Source organism: Squalius cephalus (assembly GCF_949319135.1).
Source record: "Squalius cephalus genome assembly, chromosome: 3".
In the NCBI taxonomy this organism is placed as follows: Eukaryota; Metazoa; Chordata; class Actinopteri; order Cypriniformes; family Leuciscidae; genus Squalius; species Squalius cephalus.
Window position 1 is genome coordinate 11,372,250 of NC_137124.1, and position 21,859 is coordinate 11,394,108.

Below are 21,859 nucleotides of genomic sequence, written 5' to 3' on the forward strand. Positions count from 1 at the left end.
ACAGAATCTCTCCAGATCCTTCAGATTCCCAGATCCATGTTGGCGCTTCTATTCAGTTCAGCCCAATCATTTTCTACTGGGTTCAGGTCTGGGGACTGGGATGGCCATTGCAGATGCTTGGTTTTGTACTCAGTGACCCATTTTTGTTTTGATTTTGATGTTTGTTTTTGGATCACTGTCCTCTTGGAAGATCCAAACATGGCCCATTATAAGATTTCAAGCAGAGGCCGTCAGGTTTTGATTTTTTATCTGTTGGTATTTGATCGAATCCATGATGCCATGTATCTGAACAAGATGTCCAGGACCTCTGGCAGAAAATTAGGCCCACAGCATTAAAGATATAGCAGAGCATTTCATTTTACACAGGGGGTACGTTTTTATAAAGGGGTACCCTGTATGAACCAAACCCATATTAAGTGTTTGCTTTTTTTTTTTTTCATCTGACCATAGAACCCGTCCCGTTTGAAGTTCAAATGAATATATACTTTGTCCTAAGATTTTCAGAATGCACATTAGCTTCTTTTGAATGATAATGCAATTTCAGTCTCTGGCAGTAGGTGGCGCTTATGGAAAAGCAGAAATATAGGGGTTACCCTGGTGCTTGGCATAAATGCCTATTCATTGAATGTGAACTGCTCTGAAAAAGCAAGCCTGTAGAACATGCAAGAGCGCAGCGCTTTTTTGTTTGAAACATGCAGCGCTCGCAACTAAATCATAGCCTTTTTGAGATTTAATAATAACATACAGCTGTTTCACGACTCTTGTTTTTGTGTCCCCAAATGTAAGACCTCTTGCAATTATAATTAAGACTTTTCTAATACAATTTAAGATTTGAAGACTTTTTATGGCCTTACATTTTTTTTTTTTTTTGTCTCACGATATGGAAGAAAAGACGATCACGACTTTAACACTAACTCCAGGTCAGTCTGCACTGTAGATGTGTGAATCTTACCAGAGCCAGGCATAGTGCTGTTTATATTGCAGTTCCTCTGGACTCTCTTTACCCTGTTTCTGTAGCATCTCCAGCTCTGCCTTTCGACCCTGGACAATAATTACATCTAATTTAATCTCATAAATGATGGCCTTAATTATAAACGCTAGTCTTATTCTCCTATATCTGACGTGATAGTTATACAGACACACAGAGTTACCTGGAGAGCAGCATGGAAAGCCCGGCTCATGAAGCCCCGCCAGGCCTGAGGCAAAAGCAGAGAGCGATGCCACTCAGACGGCTGGATGTTCACCTGAGAGGAACAAAACAGCAAAACACTGGAAGTATGTGACCAATATAAATTATTTAAATTGTAAAAAAAAAAAACAGATTTATACATTATGGTACTATTGTTTGCACTTCCTTTCATTGTATAGATTTTTTATTGTATTAACAAATAAATAAACATTTTTCAAAACAAATATTAATTTCTGAAATTAGAATCTAATACAAATCACCAATGACAAAAAAGGGAATTACAAACAAACTCAAAAATTGAACATCCAAACATTATGATAAAGAAAATTTGGAAGGAAAATGTGAAAAGAATAATATAATTAATAATATTATTATTACAATATTATCATTTTGGGGTAAAATATAACTTTTTAAAATAGAATTCAAGTTCTTGAGTTTCATCCAATAAGTCCATGCTGAAAGGTACCTCGTGAATAAGGGTGGCTAACATTTGTTGATAACTCCGCCCCCTGCTGACAAGGAAGCGGCTGATTGGACGTCCATCTTTGTCAGTCTGAACAGGAAGGTCATAACAGAGTAGAAGCCCAGCTGAAACCAATCAATCAAAATGCAAACGTGTTTATGTAATACATTTAACTGTACAAACAGATTTTTTTTTTACTTTAACTGTAACAAACACGCAGTAGCTAGCTATACGAATTTTAAATGTTCTTTAATCACCCACATTAGTGAGCTGAATGCATCTGTACCTGCTAAGCCAGGTTTAAGACCCGGCTGCTTGTTCTTCTCATATGTTTTCAGCATGAAGGAAGGAATTCCAGATACAGTTTTCCCCTGGTCAGAGCGCAGATTCCCCCCGCTCAGCGCTGAGTGGTACACCCCGCGGGGCATTTGGTTCATCTCCTGCCTCACAACAGCTGTTAGGAAGGTCTCAAGGGCTGCATTGAAACACAAATTTCATGAATTAAGTAGGTTAAACAATACATTAAAAGCTTTATCTTCTAATAATGATAAGCCAATAATATATTCTATATTGTTTAATTTATCAAGTCAGTGTAGTCTCTGTTGTGGGCGAGTTCTGCTGCATGTACACTGACACTCACAGCTTTTGGTAAAATTGAGGAAATATGCTAAAATTATATAACAGTAACTGTGAAACGATCACACTTTGGGTCTATGATATGCAAACATTTTGTACATAAAATCCGTCCAAATTTCTACTAGGGATGTGCGCATTGACAGTCGTTTAAAGGGGTGGTTGATTATGATTTCACTTTTCTAACTTTAGTTTGTGTGTAATGTTGCTGTTTGAGCATAAACAACATCTGCAAAGTTACGATGCTCGAAGTTCAAAGCAAAGGGAGATATTTTCTTTTAAAGAAATCGCTTTTTAAGGACTACAACAAACGGCTGGTAGGGACTACACGACATTCCTCCCGGGTTAGTGACATCACCAACCCTAAAATTGACAAACCCCGCCCCCAGGAACGCGAGTTATAGATTATTATGACAGAATATGCTAATCAATGACTAGAAGGTAACTGCACATAAGTTACATAAACTCATCAACTAACCATTCAGAAATGTTGTCTACATGTTGTCACTTCTTCTTGAGTCTCTCCATCATTGTCTGAATCCGGTTTGAACATAAAAGGCTAAAAGTTTTTGAAATTTTCAGTGCGTGTCTGTGTGAGGTAATTAAAGCTGCTAAGGACACCAGCTCTTGAAGCTCCGCCCCCTGTGCCGGGAGCAGCAGCTCATTTGCATTGAAAGGGACACACACAAAAACGGTGCGTTTTTGCTCACCCTCAAAAAGTTAATTTTTTTACATGCTATATAAAAATATATGCGGCGTATTTTGAGCTAAAACTTCACATACACACTCTGGGGACATCAGAGATTTATTTTACATCTTGTGAAAAGGGCATTATACCACCTTTAAAGAACATTGAGTACAAAGAGTCTGTTAGTCACCATGATCTTATAACCATACCTGGTAAAATGGATTGCGGTGTGAGACTAATTAGTTTGACATATGACGCCCCTGGCACTGAAATATCTTCATCCTTCTCATTCTCATTGTCCTTCTCTTCGTCCTCCTCATCAGGCTGCTTTGGTACGGGCCTGGCCTGTTAGCAAGATCACGTCACTATTACAGATATACTGTATAAATAAAACATAGACAGAAATAATGTGAGGACATTTTGTGATGTTCTCACCTGTTCTGGTAAGTGTAGGATGCTGTGAGATGGTTCAGGATACTCCGAGAGGGCTTTAAAACCTTGGCTTGCAACCACTGGGTCCTGATGAAGCCAAACAAGCTTTGAATATTACTGTTCACTCATCACTGGTACAGTATAAATGCAAATAAACAATTGCTACATATAAATGGCATGACAAAAATGGCATGACTTTTCATTGGGTGACTAGTCCGGCCCATTCCTACAGTTCATTACCATTTGAAAATGTCAGCGCTCACCTGACTAAGAGCGTAGCCCCATAAAACACTCACTGCCTCATTTCTGAATTTCTGTAAGAAAAGGACATAGAGCCTGAAGTAATTCATCCCGTGTGTGAAATGTGGAGAGTTCAGACACTGCTCCACAATACCACACATCTAGCAATCAGAAACAGTGTTTGGTTGGTCTCGTGCCTCATATTCTTCTGTTTTGATATTTAAAGCAGGTACTAGTGCCAGAAGTTCAGCTGTGGCCTTCAGGACCAGGGGTCTGGTGTCACAGCACAGCTTAGGAGAGAGTGCCTTCCACGTGGAGCTGATATCAACTACCTGAACAGAAGAATATTCAAATGCAGGGCTCAACAGTGTAAGAGAACCTATATATTACATTATATGAACATTATATGTTCAAAAGTTTGGGGTTTGTATGATTTATTTATTTTTTAAAGAAATGAATACTTTTATTTTATGCATTCAATTTATTAAAACATGGCAGTATATAATTCCAATTTTTTCAAATAGAAAAAAGTTATTTTAAATTGTAACTATATTTCAAATTCTGTATTTTGCTCAAATAAATGCAGTCTTTGTAGCTTAAGAGACTTCTTTCAAAAATATGAAGAAAAAAAATCTTACTGACCCCACCCTTTTGAACAACAGTGTATGTTTTGCATAATTATATGATCACGTGCATGTATTTTTATGCCTTGCAACTTTTTTTGTCAGACAATTATCTAACTAGCTAACATAGGCTACAAAACGAATAATATTAAATTATATTTCTAAATAATTTCTAAAATAATTATTACAATAAAAAAACAACTATAATATTATATATATATATATAGAGAGAGAGAGAGAGAGAGAGAGAGAGAGAGAGAGAGAGAGAGTACAGAACCAGAGAAAGATTCTCTTTCATACTTCTATTAGCCATCCCTTGACTGACACAGAAAGACTGACCTCAGCCCTACAGAGCTCCTGTAAGCCCTGCAGGGCCAGAGCAGCAGGAGTAGCCTGATCCTTCCTGGAGAACTGCAGCAGTGTGTCTCTGATGGCAGCCAGCATGTCTCCTCCGTGCTGGTATGGCCTGGGACAACATGACCGACAGAGTGAATGACACCAGTGTGGCAAAGCTCAGGGAACCTTTAATGGTCAACGGTTAGTGTGGTCTATAAGAGACCAATGTATCAGAAGTAGGGGTGGAACGCAGTTGATCCGTGATCTGTACGGGTCAGGCCCCACGGTTCGGCACGCATGTGATTCGCGGATTTGGACAGATTTTATGTACTAAATGTTTGCATATCGTAGACCCAAAGTGTGATTGTTTCACAGTTACTGTTACATAATTTTACCATATTTCCATAATTTTACCAAAAGCTGCACGATTGGACTCGTGTCTGTGAGTGTCAGTGTACATGCAGCATAACTCGCCCACAACAGAGACGACACTGACTTAATAAATTAAACAATATAGAATATATTACTGGCTTATCATTATTATAAAGACTGCTGATTTTAATGTACTGTTTAAAAAGGTGCGTTTCAGCCAGTACAGTTAGAAAAATACTGGATGTTTGTCAGTTTTTTCGGTCCGTGCAGTTGTTCTTAAAGTGACAGCACACACCCAATGTCCCTACTGTTGTCTGTGTCATTAATATTAATAAAAAAACTAAATACAGCTTTAACAAAAAAGATGAAACTATTTAATTTCTACAGTGAACAAATAGTGTTATTTTACATTTAGGCTTAATTATTCATTTCTGTACCTGAGTACTACTTTTAGACTTTGTAACTAAATTAGTATTCATCTCTGCTTGTAATTTGTGTATTTGTTCTTATTTTATTACTGACTGTTCACTTGTTTTAAATGAGTGAACTTTATCAGTTAGGCTAGTAGTTTTTGATGTAGTAGCTATTGAAGAACTCCAAGTGAGCTTTAATTAATAAATGAAAAGCAAAGTTACCCCCCCCCATATATATATATATATATATATATATATATATATATATATATATATATATATATATATATATATATATATATATATATATATATATATATATACACATATACACATATACACATATACACATACATACTTCTTTTTTTTTTTGCTGATCTGAAAAATGATCCGATCCGTGGCTCAAAAACCGTAAATGATCCGAACCGTGAATTTTGTGATCCGTTCCACCACTAATCAGAAGTTAGCACACTGGTGGCTTAATATGCAGCACATCACACTTGCTAAATGAAATCTAGTTTTGAGGGTTTGGACGAAGCAGACCTCTCTCTGCAGATGTCCCTGACACAAGCTGCTCTGGCCAATATCTGTTCCCAATGCGTATCTTTTCCAATCACCACTGACGATTTTTCAAGCTGTGACATCAGTCTCTGCAGGTCAGGATACACACGGTCCTATACAAATGGTCAAAAGTCTCAGAAATCTATCCTGAAAGTAAAAGAACTATGATATACAGTATAGCAGATCATACAGATACAGATATTATAGTAGGACTAGGTACCAAAACAGATTTACAGATTGAATCTGAATTGATAATGATTAATTTAGGAATATTTCAGTGAAAATGTTAATTTTTCTAAAATACACAAATTCTTTGTGAACTAATGATGCCAACTGTAACATGACTAAATGAGATTGCTAAAAAGCTTACAATAATGTTTTATTTAATTAATTACAGGGATCAAACCATTAAGTTATATGCATCATTTTAATTCACACATTTTTTTAGTAAAATAAAATTATAAAAATTTTTTTTTTTGTACTTAAATTACACATGCTAATAATATTACATGAAAATATTAATGGTAATTCATTATTTTGTATTAAATCATTAGATGAAACAAAAGCCAGTCAAACTTAAACATAATAATATATAAATAAATATAATGATATTTCATATTTTGCATTGAATTAGTAGACAAAACTAAAGTCTCTCAGACCTAAATATAATTATTTGATAATAATATATAAAAATAATATTTTATTTCAAAGGATAAAGCAAAATGGCAAAATCTGTATATATCCATTTTAAATATGAAATAATAAAGCTTAATTTGTTTATTAACAAATTCTCTGTGAACTAATGACATTCCTAAAATAATAAAGTTTAATTAATATAATAATAATTTTTACTTCATTAATTACAGGGCTCAAACTATTAAGTTGTATGCATAATTTTATTTCACTCAATTTGTAAGTGAAATAAAATTTAGATTTAAAAAGAAAAGTCACTTAAATTACACACGCTAATAATATTATATAAAAATATTATTTTGTATTCAATTATTAGACAAAACAGAAGTATCTCAGACCTAAATATAATTATATAAATGAATATATAAATATAATATTTCAAAGCATAAAACAAAATAGCAATATATGAATATATATTTTTTTTCTTATTTTTTAGATAATATATACTGTACATTTTATTTATATATATTTTTGATATAATATAATAATAAATAATAGTATATGAATATAATATTTCAAAGCATAAACCAAAATGGTAAAACGGAAATACATCAATTTTAAATGCAGATTTTCAACATAAGAAATGAACAGAATCAATGCATCATGTTCTCATAGACCTGACACAACACACAAAGCATTAACTGCACCTGTTTTTTCCATAACAGAGTTAAGAGCCGCAGAGCCACAGGCCTCAGTCTGGATGAACTGCCCAGAGTCTGGAGAACATGAAGCACCTGCGGGATACAGAACTACAAGACACGAGAGTTTAGTCAGGACACACATACACATAATGCCAAAACATGATGAACAGGACTGGATATATGCAAACTTAGCTAATAGCTTAGTTTAGTTATTATATGCAACTAACTACCTCATGCTTTAATGTTTTTAATGCTTTGTCTGTGACCTACAGGCCAGTTTGTGTTCTGCTGTGCTTTTAAATATAAAAGTATCTCACAGATTACAAAAAGCTCAAATTAAGGACTACATTAAAGGGCAAAACACTGCCACCCCCATTCCAAGGCTGATGATAGAGTGCCTAAGCATATAAAATAACATCAGCAAAAACACCAAACATCTCCCCTCTCTCATTTATTCATATTTTAGTACAGTGTGCACTCATTGTGCAAGCTACAGAATATGTTTTTGTTGATGCAGCATTTTACTAGCAAGCCAAATGTTACAGAAGTACACACTTGGCATTCAAGATTTATGAATAATATGTATTGTTAGTGGAATCAAATGAATAACAATGGCACAGTGGTCAGGTTCATGGCTGGAGTTGCCTACAGTGCAGGTGAGCTGTTGCCATAGCAACAGAGGAAGCAAAGTATCCCAAATCCATGCAGACGGACTAGATTCATATTTCTGTGGAACTGCGCTATAATAACCTGTTAATGGTTCTGTATTCTTAAAGGGATAGTTCACCCAAAAAAAAAAAATTAGCCCATGATTTACTCACTCTCAAGTCATTCTAGGTGTATATGACATTCTTCTTTCAGACGAATACAATCGGAGTTATATAAAAAAAAAGTCCTGGCTCTTCCAAGCTTTATAATGGCAGTGAATGGCTGTTTCTGTTTTGAAGTCCATAAAAGTGCCTCTATCCATCATAAAAGTGCCTCTATCCATCATAAAAGTGCCTCTATCCATCATAAAAGTGCCTCTATCTATCATAAAAGTGCATCTATCCATCATAAAAGTGCTCCGCACAGCTCCGGGAGGTTAATAAAGGCCTTCTGAAGTGAAGCGATGCGTTTGTGTAAGAAAAATATTAATCTTTAACACGGCCAAATGAACATAAGTCCTACTTGTGACGTCGGAAGTAGCGTAGTGCGTCATGGCATAGTGTAAACATTAGCAGTGGGTCGCATTACTCGCATAAGTTGCACTTTAGACTTAAGTGAAATCTGTATGTTTGTTTGGCCGGAAGCTAGTTATTTCACTTTATAAAGCTTTAAATATGGATATTTCATATTTACATCGCTTCGCTTCAGAACTCAGACTGTATTCGTCTGAAAGAAGAATGTCATATACACCTAGGATGACTTGAGGGTGAGTAAATCATGGGCTAATTTTAATTTTTGGGTGAACTATCCCTTTAATTTTGATTGCCATACATGTTAATGCATCTTTTTAATACAATTTAATAACAGTGAATGATTAGCTTTCTACACATTTAATTTAACTTCCAACTATCTTTCTTGACAAAACTTTCAAAATCAAGAAAACACACTTGCTGAAAAATATTATTTTTTTAAGTTTCTGATTTAGGTAAACGGTGCATGCTGTGGATATTAATGATTGTACCTTGTGGGTTCCCAGTCTTGGCAGAGTATAGAGAACAGAGAGAGACAAAGCTGGATCGGACACTCGGCCCAGTTTAAACATCAGGACAGGAAGTAGACATGGCACCTAGAGGTAAATTGAAAAACAATTAAGCAAACAATGGATAGATATTTGAAGAGAACCTATTATGCCATTTTGCGATTTTGTTTTTAGACTCGACTAGAACAGGTTTTCAGGTTTTCAATGGTCAGCTTTTTGGACCATTCTTTTGACTTGGCCGTATTTCTAACATGCAGTCAAACGTGACACTCAACAAAAGTAGCCAGTTCAGATATTTCATGTGTTCTAGATCAAGCACACCTGGTGCAACTAATGAAGCCCTTGATTAATTACATCAGGTGTGTTTGAGACAACACCTGTTTTGCAGATTTGTGCTGTTGTGAGGGATTCTATTCAGGGGGTTGAATAATTTTGAGAATGCAGAAGTCATTAAAAGTTGCATTTTCAGTTGAATTTGGGGAACACTTGAAACATTAGTTATGCTGAGTTATTTCAATTCCTTTTGTTTGATTTGTTCACTGCAAACAGGACGGGATCTCACAAGATGCGACCCTAAAAAGGACAGAATGCTGAAGCATACCTGTTTTTTTCTCATCATGGGAGCTATGTACGCAAAATACATGTTTTTTCTTTTTTTTTTTTTGTATCTTTAGGTTCAGTCTTAAAAATAACAGTGTGAATGCCAAACGAACCAGGACTAAATGTATTATTTTCTTTTTTGGTCCAGACCAAAAGAACCAAGAGAGCGGAACTAAAAGTGTGAACACACCCTAACTGAAAGAAAACAACTTACAAGAAAACTAACCTATTAAATATACTTTAATGCACATCTGACAAAAGCAATGGAGTCCTCATTTACATTTGGAGCAATGATGTGAACATGAGTTCCATCAATGGATCCAGCAACTCGGGGAAACTTGCAATCCTCATAAAAGTGGCTTGATTTTGCCGCATGGTTTGAAGATCAGTTGGAAAGTCATATGGCCAAAAGTCATTTATGCCATAGAAAAATGGACATATTCACCCTTTATTCAAATATTTAAAAAAAATGTGTTAAAAGATTTTGTAAATATATTGTTGACTTGTGCTTGGACTCGATTGTTTTAGTTGTAATTATATAACACAATGATACATGCAAAATTGTGCAGACACAATTTCTGGCCAGTCTGTCATACAAAGAAATTATGAACACATGCAAAAACAAGAGAGGACCAATGAAATAATAATAACTGATTATGTTGCAGTACTTTTTTTTTTTTTTTTCTAAAACCTGCAGCTGTAGTTTGACTTTTTTGCCAAATAATTTTGTCTGATATTTCTTCACTAAATTTAGTGTTTTCTTCTACCTTCATATTTTAAAAATATGTAAATATTTAAAACATTTTTTACTAGGTCAGTAACAAAAATAATATCTTGACTTTCAAACTTTTATTATCTCCCTGTCATCATTTAACTTTCCAACATTATATTTCCATTTGAAAGTGTGTGTTCACCTCCTCTTTGCTGCCATCTTGTTACTCCTAACTAGGTTAGGATACCTCTTCAGCTCTCTTAAATAATTGAGACCTAGTCTTAACACTTAGGAACCTTTATTAATTATACTTATTTTTAAGTCTAGGTATAAGAGTAAAATTTTGACAGTCTTCAGACTAAAATTTTATTCTGAGCGGCTTTATACATACGGCCCCAGGCCTTTAATTAAGATTTAAAACTGCTTTTAATATCCAGAGTCTAGTGGCCACACCTGAGAGAACCTGATCTCCCTCAGATCTTAAAAGCAAGAAAGTAGTAATTGGTTTGATGACCTCAGGGAGCTGAAGGTAGATAAGAGTGGAGGCGATTACTAATATACTGTGGAGCAAGTCCACGCAAGGCCTTAAAATAGCATTGTAAAATCAATTAAAAAATGTACTGGTAGCCAGTGCAATGAGGCCGGTAAAAGAGTGATGTGGTCTCTTAGTATCAATCAATTAAAATCAAAGTAGAAATAAAATATATTATTCAAATAGAAAACATTTTACGATTTTATTATGAACATAAGAGATTTCTTCAAAAACAGTTTAAACATTTAATGGAGAAGTATTGAATGCATCAATAACTGTCTTAAAATCCTTCTGTGAGAGAACAGCAAAAGATCTAAGCTGGAACAAATGGCTCTTAATGTTAAAATTAAAAAACAGGGTTAAGACATTGCTGTTATGGGACTTATAGTTGATTACCAGCAGTAAAAGAGCCACAAATATTCATCTCAGTTTTATTTTCATTAAGCTGACAGAAATTAAATGAATCATCATTAGTCGATCACAGGGAATTCTAAACAACCCACCCTTTCAAAGAGCTCTTCAAAGAATTTAATTAAAAATGAAAGCATGTAGAACAAATGCAACGGCAAGACCCTTGAAAAGCACAATAGAAAAACGATAAGCAGCAAAAAAGGAACAAAATAGAGAAAAAGACAACACAAAAAGTTAGCAGAAGTTAAAAAAAGATGATATTCTGAAGAATGTTTCAAGAGTTTTTATCCATACGAAGAAACAACATTGGATCACAAAACAAAACAAAACACTGAGACATTCTTCAAAATAGCTTACTTTAAATTCCACAAAATATAGTAAGTTCATACAGGTTTGGAACAACATGAGGGTAAGAAAATTATGACTTCTTTTGGGGGTGAACTATTATTATTTTCAGTTGTAGCATAATGAAGTTCACTTTAGCTTTGATAGCATTATTAAAGGAGTAGTTCACCTAAAAATTTAAATTCTGTCCTCATTTACTCACCCTCAAGTTGTTTCAAACCTGTATGAATTCCTTTCTTCGGTTGAACACAACATTCTGAAGAATAACGGTAAACAGACAGTTGATGGACCCCATAATATATATTTCTTTCCTCCTATGGAAGTCAATGGGGCACAACAACTGTCTGGTTACCAACATTCTTCAAAATATCTTCCTTTGTGTTCAGCAGAAGAAAGAAATTCACACAGGTTTGAAACAACTTGAGGGTGAGCAAATGATGACAGAATTTTCATTTTTAAGTGAACTATTCCTTTAAGGTTTGATCATTCGAATTAGTTGAGAAAGAAATCAAAGTGAGAAAAAAACAAACAAAAAAAACAGTGACATGATGAAGAGGTGACCACGCACACAGAAGAACGGGCTTCTAAGTTTAGAAAATAAGGAGGCTAAAATAACAGATAATCAGGAAAATCGCTCATGACTGGCTACGAAAGAAATGCCGGGGCCAATAACGCAACGAGACATGCTCATCACAGCGAGGGGCTGATGGAGGAGGGGTGGGAGGGCAAATTCTTATTCTTCTCATCCATCTCATTCAACTTAAACCAAGCAAGACTGTCACAAGTTATCCATCTCATGCAGCGGGCGAAGAACGCCAAAGAGCCCTGGGCTTTGAAGTTCATTCCAACAGTTGCTGCAATCCCCTCCAACCATCTGACTAACACCCTGTTTCTCTCGCTTTCTTTTTTTTCTCAAGCTGTTTTCTGTAGCATAAACACTACTCGAGAAGCTTCTATAATACTAAGACTGGCCCAAGGCCAGTGTTTTCCCAGCTCAAGCAAAATAAAAATGAAAGGTATGCTTGATTTCAGGAGAAACTGAGGGGCTACAGTGAGCAGTGACAAACTGGTGAAAACCTGTGGACCGTGTGAAGGACCTGGAAACGTTCTCCACCTGAATTGAGGATTATGTCCTCAAATCTGAGTGCGTACCCAAGAGCAGCTTTACTAATGCATTTCATGTTTTTGGCATCAAATGAAGTGCTTTGCGGTGACTGCTGGTTTATATCGCTGTCTTGTGCTCCGCCGGAAAATGAGGCCAACGTTATTCATAACTGAGTAACCAACAAAACTGTGCCTAAACTGATCCAGGGTTTCTTTTGAAAGACAGCTTTTATTTGAGACTCGACTGATGATGATTATGATTGGAGGAATCTGTATCAGAGTTGGACTTAAGACCCCATCCTCCCAGACCTACACCCTTGAGGGCCAGATCAAGCCCAAGAAAAGACCCAGAACAATGCCTGTCAGTTCAAGACACTGTGTGCACACGGGAAAACCTAATTAGTATTGACTGTATAACTCCAAAACACCATTTAAGGGTACACTATAAAACTTTTAGTGGTTAAAAAAAAAAAAAAACTGCATGCATTTTGCAGAAGAACATTGTTTTGGTTGTGCTTTGTCTCTGTGTGACTGTGGATGAATATGGTTTTCCTGCTGCTCATAAAACATTCACTACTAGACTTCGTTTTGATGGAAAGGATCTCAAGTTGACTAGCTGAAGACATTACTGTAACTATAATCATTAATAGACACAGTACTTCCTTGAAAATAAAATCCAGCACAGCACTACAACAACCATAAGGAAACGACCCTTCACAATAGATAATGCTTTACAATGAACTCTGTTAGAGAGATACATATGTCAGTTTATCTGTTCAATAAAATACCTTTCTAAACCTGTTCAGTAATTAAAACACCATCTCCAAACATGCTTTTGCAACATTTCAAACCCCTCAGTCCTTGCCATCTCTAAAAAGCCATGCCAATGTTGGTTCTTGTTTTATTACGAGCTCTGTCGCGTTGCTCTTTTTGCCAGCAGACTCTTCTCTGTTCTGAGTTTTTCTAAAATGGGTGATTCCCATTGATTTGAGATTAGGGCTGAACGATACATCGAATTTTCATCGTCATCGCGATATGAACTTGCGCGATGAACACATCGCAACAGACAGCCTGACACGATGAATAATGCCTGGTTCAGATTACAAGATTTTTGTGTCTGTTACGATAGTCACAGTGTCAGATTACACGATTTTGACTCCTAAAATCTTGTTGTGTCGTGGACAAGAAACATGTCAGACTACACGTTGCTTTCCGACCAGTCATCGCGTGCCGTCACACGCACACATTCACTCGCACGCACACACACACACACACTCACTCACTGTCCCTTGCTCACTCACTCACTTCACTTGCGCTCACTCACTCACTCGCTCACACACACACACACACACTCGCTCACTCACTCGCGCACACACACACACACACACACACACACACACACACACACACACACACTCACTCACTCACTGGCGCGCACACACACACACTCACTGTTGCTCGCACTCTCGCTCACATACTCAACCTGTCGTGGAGGACCGTTAAAAAATTCAACATGCTAGTCTTTCTTTCGTGAAGCATCGCAGACGCGACGTAGCCTAGGTTGTCGCCCCCATAAGAGATGAAACGATCGAATCTTGCGTCCCGACGCCCGTTGTCGTTTACGAATCCCCACGACACCCTACGTCAAACGGATCGTGCCAAAACCACGCTAAAATCGTGTAATCTGAACCAGGCTGGTAATAAACGTTTGAGCTAACACGCAAAGAACCTATTAAAGCACTAAGACATGGTAACAGTATAGCTAACATTCACATTTGAATATTTATCGCAAGTCATATCGTCATCGCAATATTAAACAATGTTATCGCACATCGCAGCTTTTCCTCATATCGTGCAGCCCTATTTGAGATTTAGCTGCTCTATGTCAATCTTTCTCACTCGTTGTGAAACTAACCTCTCCATACCTGCGTCAAAGTAGCCGCAGCAACTTTTCTCTATTTACGGATATGACGAGACAAGCACGGGCGAGCGACGCATGTACGCAATTTCCCACGAAAACCATCCCAACAGGTCTAAAATATAAACACTTATAATAGGCTTACCATAGTGAATCAGGGGAAGACACACACGTTTTGGAAGAAGGACTGATGATGTATTGTCTCATTTAAATTGTATTAATTTTGAACAAAAAATACGTAGTGTAACTTTAACATCTACTTTTACGATACGAAAGCTATTTGAACAGTCAACATTTTCTAAAAAGATATAAATGTCAGCAATAAACTGTAAAGTCCTCAAAATTCTAAACTATAAAAAATGTAATAAATAAATAAATCCCTCAAAGGAATAAAATATTGTGAGATATAATGATTCTGAAAAATTAGGTTGACTAGTGGTCTTCACAATGAGTAAACTTGAAAATTTCAGTAAAGTGGTTGAAAGCAGGGTTATTATCATTAACTAAAATTAAACTTGAAATAAAATAAACATTGACTGATATAAAATTAAATAAAAAAATATTTTAGCTACTAATTAAACAAAAAATGATATATATACATTAAAAAAACTAAAACTAATAAACAAAAGATTCAGAAACTAAAATTGAAATGAAAACTGTAATATAAAAAATAAAACCTAAAAATACAAAAAAATACAAATAAAAACTATCAGTATATCATGGATACTAAATTTACACTGGTTGCAAGTAAAATTCAGATATGCAAATTAAAATATTATTAAATCACAAATGAACCTCAAAAGTTTAGGCTAAATAAAGACAATCACTGTATAAACGTTATTTGCCGCAATAGTTCTCAATTTATTAAAAAGTATACAGAATATAAAGTCGCTTCAGAAGAGAGCTTAAAATGAACAGGGCACAAGAACACTAATCATAAACGAAGAAATTATTCACTAACGAAACAACATTAACTACATTATACAGAACTACAAACCTTACTGATTCTAAATGACAACAATACACAAGTCTCCATGCTTTTAACACATGATGTAAAAGCAAGGGCTTATTGATATTCCTCCCAGCTGCAATGCTCAACTGGAGATGTGCAATACACGCTCAATAGTGCTTAGCCTTAATAGCCTTAATAAGGTTTGATCATGCAGTATTTCTCTTGTTGCCAGACAGAACTGCTTCGTTAGTGTGGCCAATTGGATCAAAGCATTGCATACGGGATTCAAGGAAAGTGTTTCTAAGACGGTTAATAAATGTGCAAAGACGGCATCTCATGTAATACATCTATCCTAATTTATCTTTAGGATTTGTAAAGCAATTCCCCAGACAAGTCACTCCCAAACAAACCCCCACTAACCAGGAATAGCGGATCTTTCCCTCCCTTGAGAAGATTTTTAACCCTTCGAGGAGGGACACCATGGCAGTTGTTCTAACCTCTAATTGGAGATTAACCCCTCAGCATCCCTCCCTGAAAGATGACAGGGGAGAGACATGGCCCTCTGAAACCAGCACAACCTCTGACCCCCACAACAAGCCAATTAACAGGCTTAATGAGTGGAGAAGAAAGAGTGGAAACAAGAGAAAACAGAATTGTACAAAGATTGACTCTCAAAGAGAGAGTAGGAGAGTAATAAATGATTTATAGGAGGTAAGAAAGATTTTTCCATATTTTGAAAAAAGTCTCTTATGCATTTATTTGGGGGGGCAGCAAAACTATGAAATATTATTTCAATTTAAAATAACAGTTTCCCATTTGATTATTTTAAAATGTAATTAACTCCTGTGATGAAAAGCTGATTTTTTTTTAATCATCATTACTCCAGTCTTCAGTGTCACATGATCCTTCAGAAATCATTAGAATATGCTGATTTGATGCTCAGGAAACATTTCTCATTAATAACAATATTGGAAACAGTTGTACTGCTCAATATTTTTGTGGATGCTTTTTTCAAGATTTATGAATTACTTTTTTTTCATTGATTGAAAATGATTTTTTGAAAGATCAAAAGAACAGCATTGATTTGAAAAAGTATTTTTCTTTGGTAACATTATAAATGTCTTTACAGCCATGTTTAAATGTTTGACAATTTAATGCATACATACTTTAATGCAAAAAAAAACAAAAAAAAACTGTACTGTAAATCTGGCAATGGTGTGTGTATATATACATATAAGCAGTATGAAAAATATACCTTGAATATGTTAAATAAAATACATTACTTATTCATATATTCATATATATATATATATATATATATATATATATATATATATACTAGTGGTGGGCCGTTATCGGCGTTAACGCGCTGCGACTCTTATCGCGCGATAAAAAAAATATCGCCGTTAATCTATTCTCCAAGTTGGGTTGGGAGCGTTGGGAGCTGGCTCAAGCTACACAAGCTATGATGACGCAATCTACCCGCGGCCGCGAGGAACACCCGGCTCAACGCATCATATTCGTCGTCATCTTAAGTAAACACGGCTGAAAGTGAAAGCTGGTGTAAAAGATCCGTGCAACATCCATTATTTGGACTTGGTTTGTATTTAAGCCGTCCGACGTACTGTGTGGTGAACAGTTCGGTAAGTTAACACACGACTAGTCCGTTCTACCACCTCAAATTCAAAACGAAACATATCACTGAATACCAGCGCGCGCGTATTATTCCCAATATATCTTAGTGAGTGGTGTAGCACATAATCTCTTTTTATTAAAAGCGCCCGATTTTAAGAATCGTTGTTGTGTTTCTTTTTAACTGAAAATACATCAGTTAGACAATATTCTAATTTTAAATTTGGGGTTTCATAAGCTCCAAGCCATAATAAACATTAGACCTACTTAAGTCTCTGCAGCTAGTGTACTTAAATTTTATTTATCTGCAAAATTATGTTGTATACTTACAGTTTTGCACAATATATGTTCTCAAAACTACATACACCCTTTCAAAAAAAAAAAAAAAAAAATACATTTAGCAGTTGTTTAGCAGGGTCTGTGTAACCTGTTCTGAAATGGTTTTATTATAATATCGTTATCGCAAGAGGCTGCAATGTATATCACAATATGGATTTTAGGCCATATCGCCCATCCCTAATTGATAGCCTATAGTAGTTGATAATAACATAGGCCTACCTAATGTTGCCTACGGACGGTAACAGTACAGTAGTAACCTTTTACAGTCTATGAGTAGAACAGCTTTCTCAAGCAGTTTGTGATGCATTTTGGAAACAGGAGATGAGCACCTGGTCTAATGCGCTACCTGGCTTGAGAAACCCGTTCTCAAAGACTTACTTTTATAGTCATTATTTGGGTAGCACACATACTCTGAATGCCTTCGGCAGAATTCAAATGAGCCATTTTAATCTAGATTAATTTCAAAATTAATCTAGATTAATCTAGATTTAAAAAATTAATCTATGCCCACCTCTAATATATACACACACACCAAAATGGCCAAACTTTTAATTGTCTTAACCAAAAAATATTGGTCAGAAATGTGGCTAAATTTAAGCAAATGCAATTACTGTCTCAGTGTGAAGTGATGAATCACAATAAAACACGAGTTGCATGGTGATGCTCCAGAGTGATGTCTTCAAAAATCTGCTGAGAAATATAATAATAAATGCATGGAGGAAGAGTGTCATTGTTTGGGGAGCTGCTGGTATTGGTGAGCTACTTCACTGCGACTTTTCAATTTTCTCATTACAGGCATATTTTTCATACTGCTTTTTACTAAATGAACACAAGAAAGAATTACTTTTTACATTTATATGCACCCATATAGCAATAAATGGCAATATTCTATTTAACTAAAATATTTTGATATATGAAATGCCACATTGGGATTTCAATGGACATTTTTGAGTGATGACACAAATGAATCATTGAATCAGTTCATTGAAATGGCCAGTTTGAACTGATTCGTTGAAATTATTTTCCCTCACTGTTTGTGTTACTGAAATTTAAATAAGATATAATATAAAACATGTCTTAACACTCTCATACTTGCATATTGTGAGACAGGGAAAGGCCGTAAAACTAGTTTAATTCTAGTAAACCTAATGGTCAAATAAAACACATATACCATAAAATCAACTCAATCATTTCCATCACCAGCGGAATCACTGTACTGTGAGCATTCAATAAATCCCCAGCCCTAATCGGAAAGCAGTAGAGAGCGAATCTCAGCATAAAGCCAAGGCCTCTAATAAGGGCATTTAGCCCGTGACAGATGATGCATATTCCGCCTGGAATATCTTCCTGTTAGTGTGATTACAACAGTCCTGCAGGGCTGCACATCCTCCCTCAGGTCACACGGTTTCTATGCTCTTGACTACCAGTCGTTCTGGTCTCAATGAATTTGTGTCCATGAGAGCCCTAAGGCGTTCTGTAATGAATGTAAGTGTGGAGTACAGGTCTACTGTACCATGATATACACCTTCATTTAGCATTTAGCTAAAGTAATTACTGCTTCAGTTTCTAAGGCTGAACATGTTGCCTAGTAACACTGACATCTGGATAATGGATAGAAATGAAAGCTTTACTATGAGTGGATTTTTTTTCTCCAAATTGTGTTCTTTAAAAAAAAAAAAAAAAAAAAAAAAAAAAAAAATCTGTCACTCAAGGAACAATGTGGTGCTCTTAATGTGTAAAGGACTGTGGTTTTCATCATTTCAGCTAGAGAACTGTTATACAGCCTCTATATGTTTTGTGAAAATCCTTTATAGTCCTAAACGCCAAATGGAGGCCAATCAATTGCATTATAAAAAGATGAACAGTTATGCACAATAGTTTTTGAAAAATCTCATTTTATGTCTCCATCAAATTTTTGTAAATCTCAAAATGAACATTAACTTTTCATAATGTATATTACCATGCTGTGAATTCATTTTAAAACTGTTGATTCAGATTTTTTGTGTTTTATTTTAATTTATACCATGTTGAATGCTTGAATCTGATTGGTTAACGAACATTCTAAGGTGTGCAATTATGTTCATGGAAACGCACGGCTAAAGTAGTTCCAGGCTGGTCTTGACCGCATTACATGTCCATATCACTTCCCATAAATGATTTCAGTTATTTTAAAGGTCTTTACAGCCTACAACAGCAAAAGAACAAAAACCCACAACGACAATGAAACAATTTGTCGTTTTTATCCTATTGTTAACTACATTTATTTGCTTGGTCAATGTTTTTGCCTCAAAATTACACTTTATTATGTATGGAAATCACATACTCTCTTTCTCCTGCTCTCTCTCCACTCAAACACACACACGCGCAAAGAAACGTGTTGTCAGCGCTGCTATGATGATTTTATCAGTACAATAGTTTAGCAACTTAAAAGCTACATGACATTTCTCACTAGCGAGGTAATAACGTCGCTGTTCTTGAAGCAGATAAACTTTAAGTCTTGCTATTAGTAGAGACGCTGCTGCCAAACACTGACAGACGCACAGACTCACAGATAATTCACACACACCTAACCTCTCTCTCTCTCTCTCTCTCTCTCTCTCTCTCTCTCTCTCTAATAACTGCATTAGTCTGCTAGAAATGGCTCAAGTCTCCGTTACTAGCTCTAAAATGACGTTTTGGGAATTGGCAACGGAGGTTTGAGATGAGATACATAAGAAATTAGTCCTACACACAAGATTGTTTTAAGGACAAAAACCTGACAAATGTCTTAAAATACAACATCTGATTCTGAACAATGTTTTGAGGTGTGGTAAGCACAGTACAAGCAGAATAATTTACTCTGGTCCGTTGAATTATTATAAAATAATTCTCACTTTTGCGTTGCAGCCACATTCTTTTCTAACAATTGAACTGCCCGTCGTAAATGATTCCTTACTTAATCTATTAAACAATAGAATTTATCCATTTAATGATTCTCAGCCTTTATCATCATAATTATTGGCACGATCATATTTGATGTCAATGTCAGCACGAACATTCGTCAAAATTTGTCTAGAGAAATAAGGGAGTTTGAAACAAACAGGGTGAGAATTTTCACTTTTGGGTGAAAGATTCCATTAAAAGGGTGGTTGATTATGATTTCACTTTTCTAATTTTAGTTTGTGTGTAATGTTGCTGTTTGAGCATAAACAACATCTGCAAAGTTACGATGCTCGAAGTTCAAAGCAAAGGGAGATATTTGCTTTTAAAGAAATCGCTTTTTAAGGACTACAACAAACGGCTGGTAGGGACTACACGACATTCCTCCCGGGTTAGTGACATCACCAACCCTAAAATTTACATAAACCCCGCCCCCTGAACATGATTTATAGATTATCAAGACAGAATATGCTAATCAATGACTACACATAAGCTACATAAATTCATCAACTAACCATTCAGAAACGTCCTGTTGCATTCTACATGTTGTCACTTCTTTAGTCTCTCCATCATTGTCTGAATCCGGTTTGAACATAAAAGGCTAAACGTTTTTGAAATTTTCAGTGCATGTCTGTGTGAGGTAAAAGGACACAAGTTGTTGAAGCTCCGCCCTCTGTGCCGGGAGCAGCAGCTCATTTGCATTTAAAGGAACAGACACAAAACGGTGCGTTTTTGCTCACCCTCAAAAATTGACAATTTTAACATGCTATATAAAAATATCTGTGGGGTATTTTGAGCTAAAACTTCACACACACACTCTGGGGACATCAAAGACTTATTTTACATCTTGTGAAAATTGCATTATACCACCCCTTTAACTCAGTGCCGGTCCAAGACTTCTAGGGGCCCTACACAACTTCCGTACTTTGCGTAAAGGGAGGACCGGCACTACTTTAAGTTGCATGGGACAGAAAAAAATGGTTAAATGCTTTGCTCATGAACACAGGAGTGATTGAATATGATCCCCTAAACTTTTTGGTAACTTCTTTGGTTACCTAGTAGATTTAACTACTTAATAATACAGAACTGCAATACAGCAGAATCACAAAACTAAACGTTGAGATGCAGACTTTACCTTAGCGGGATCGGCCTCGGCGATGGCAGCAGCTGTGTCCAACGCTAACCTGCAGAGATCCCCGTGACTGCTGACGATAACATGGGAGACCAGAAGACAAACGGTATCTGGGACGTGTTCACAGACAGGGAGAGAAGACTGCAGGGAGTAAAGCCATTCCACAGAAGACATGGAGTCTAGGGAAATTCGCTTCAGGACGCTGGTGGACACTTGAAGCTCGCTGTACCAAGTGCTGAGAGGCAAACTCAGCTGTGTGGAGTCCTGTAGAGGCAAGCGCAAAGTCCAGTAT

General features: G+C 36.0%; 1 protein-coding gene across 1 annotated transcript in view; it reads right to left on the reverse strand.

Moving 5' to 3' along the window:
* Positions 1-21,859, reverse strand: part of focad (focadhesin) — a 63,588-nt gene that overhangs the window by 19,117 nt on the left and 22,612 nt on the right. Inside the window, exons 11-23 of the mRNA XM_079867748.1 lie at positions 21,571-21,831; positions 8,954-9,058; positions 7,291-7,392; positions 5,933-6,063; positions 4,608-4,734; positions 3,843-3,977; positions 3,669-3,719; positions 3,409-3,492; positions 3,183-3,318; positions 1,939-2,127; positions 1,656-1,777; positions 1,152-1,244; positions 953-1,041 (exon numbers count right to left, since the gene is read on the reverse strand). Of these exons, the coding sequence (XP_079723874.1) occupies positions 953-1,041; positions 1,152-1,244; positions 1,656-1,777; positions 1,939-2,127; positions 3,183-3,318; positions 3,409-3,492; positions 3,669-3,719; positions 3,843-3,977; positions 4,608-4,734; positions 5,933-6,063; positions 7,291-7,392; positions 8,954-9,058; positions 21,571-21,831 (1,625 nt within the window). The remainder of the gene's footprint in view (positions 1-952; positions 1,042-1,151; positions 1,245-1,655; positions 1,778-1,938; positions 2,128-3,182; positions 3,319-3,408; positions 3,493-3,668; positions 3,720-3,842; positions 3,978-4,607; positions 4,735-5,932; positions 6,064-7,290; positions 7,393-8,953; positions 9,059-21,570; positions 21,832-21,859) is intronic.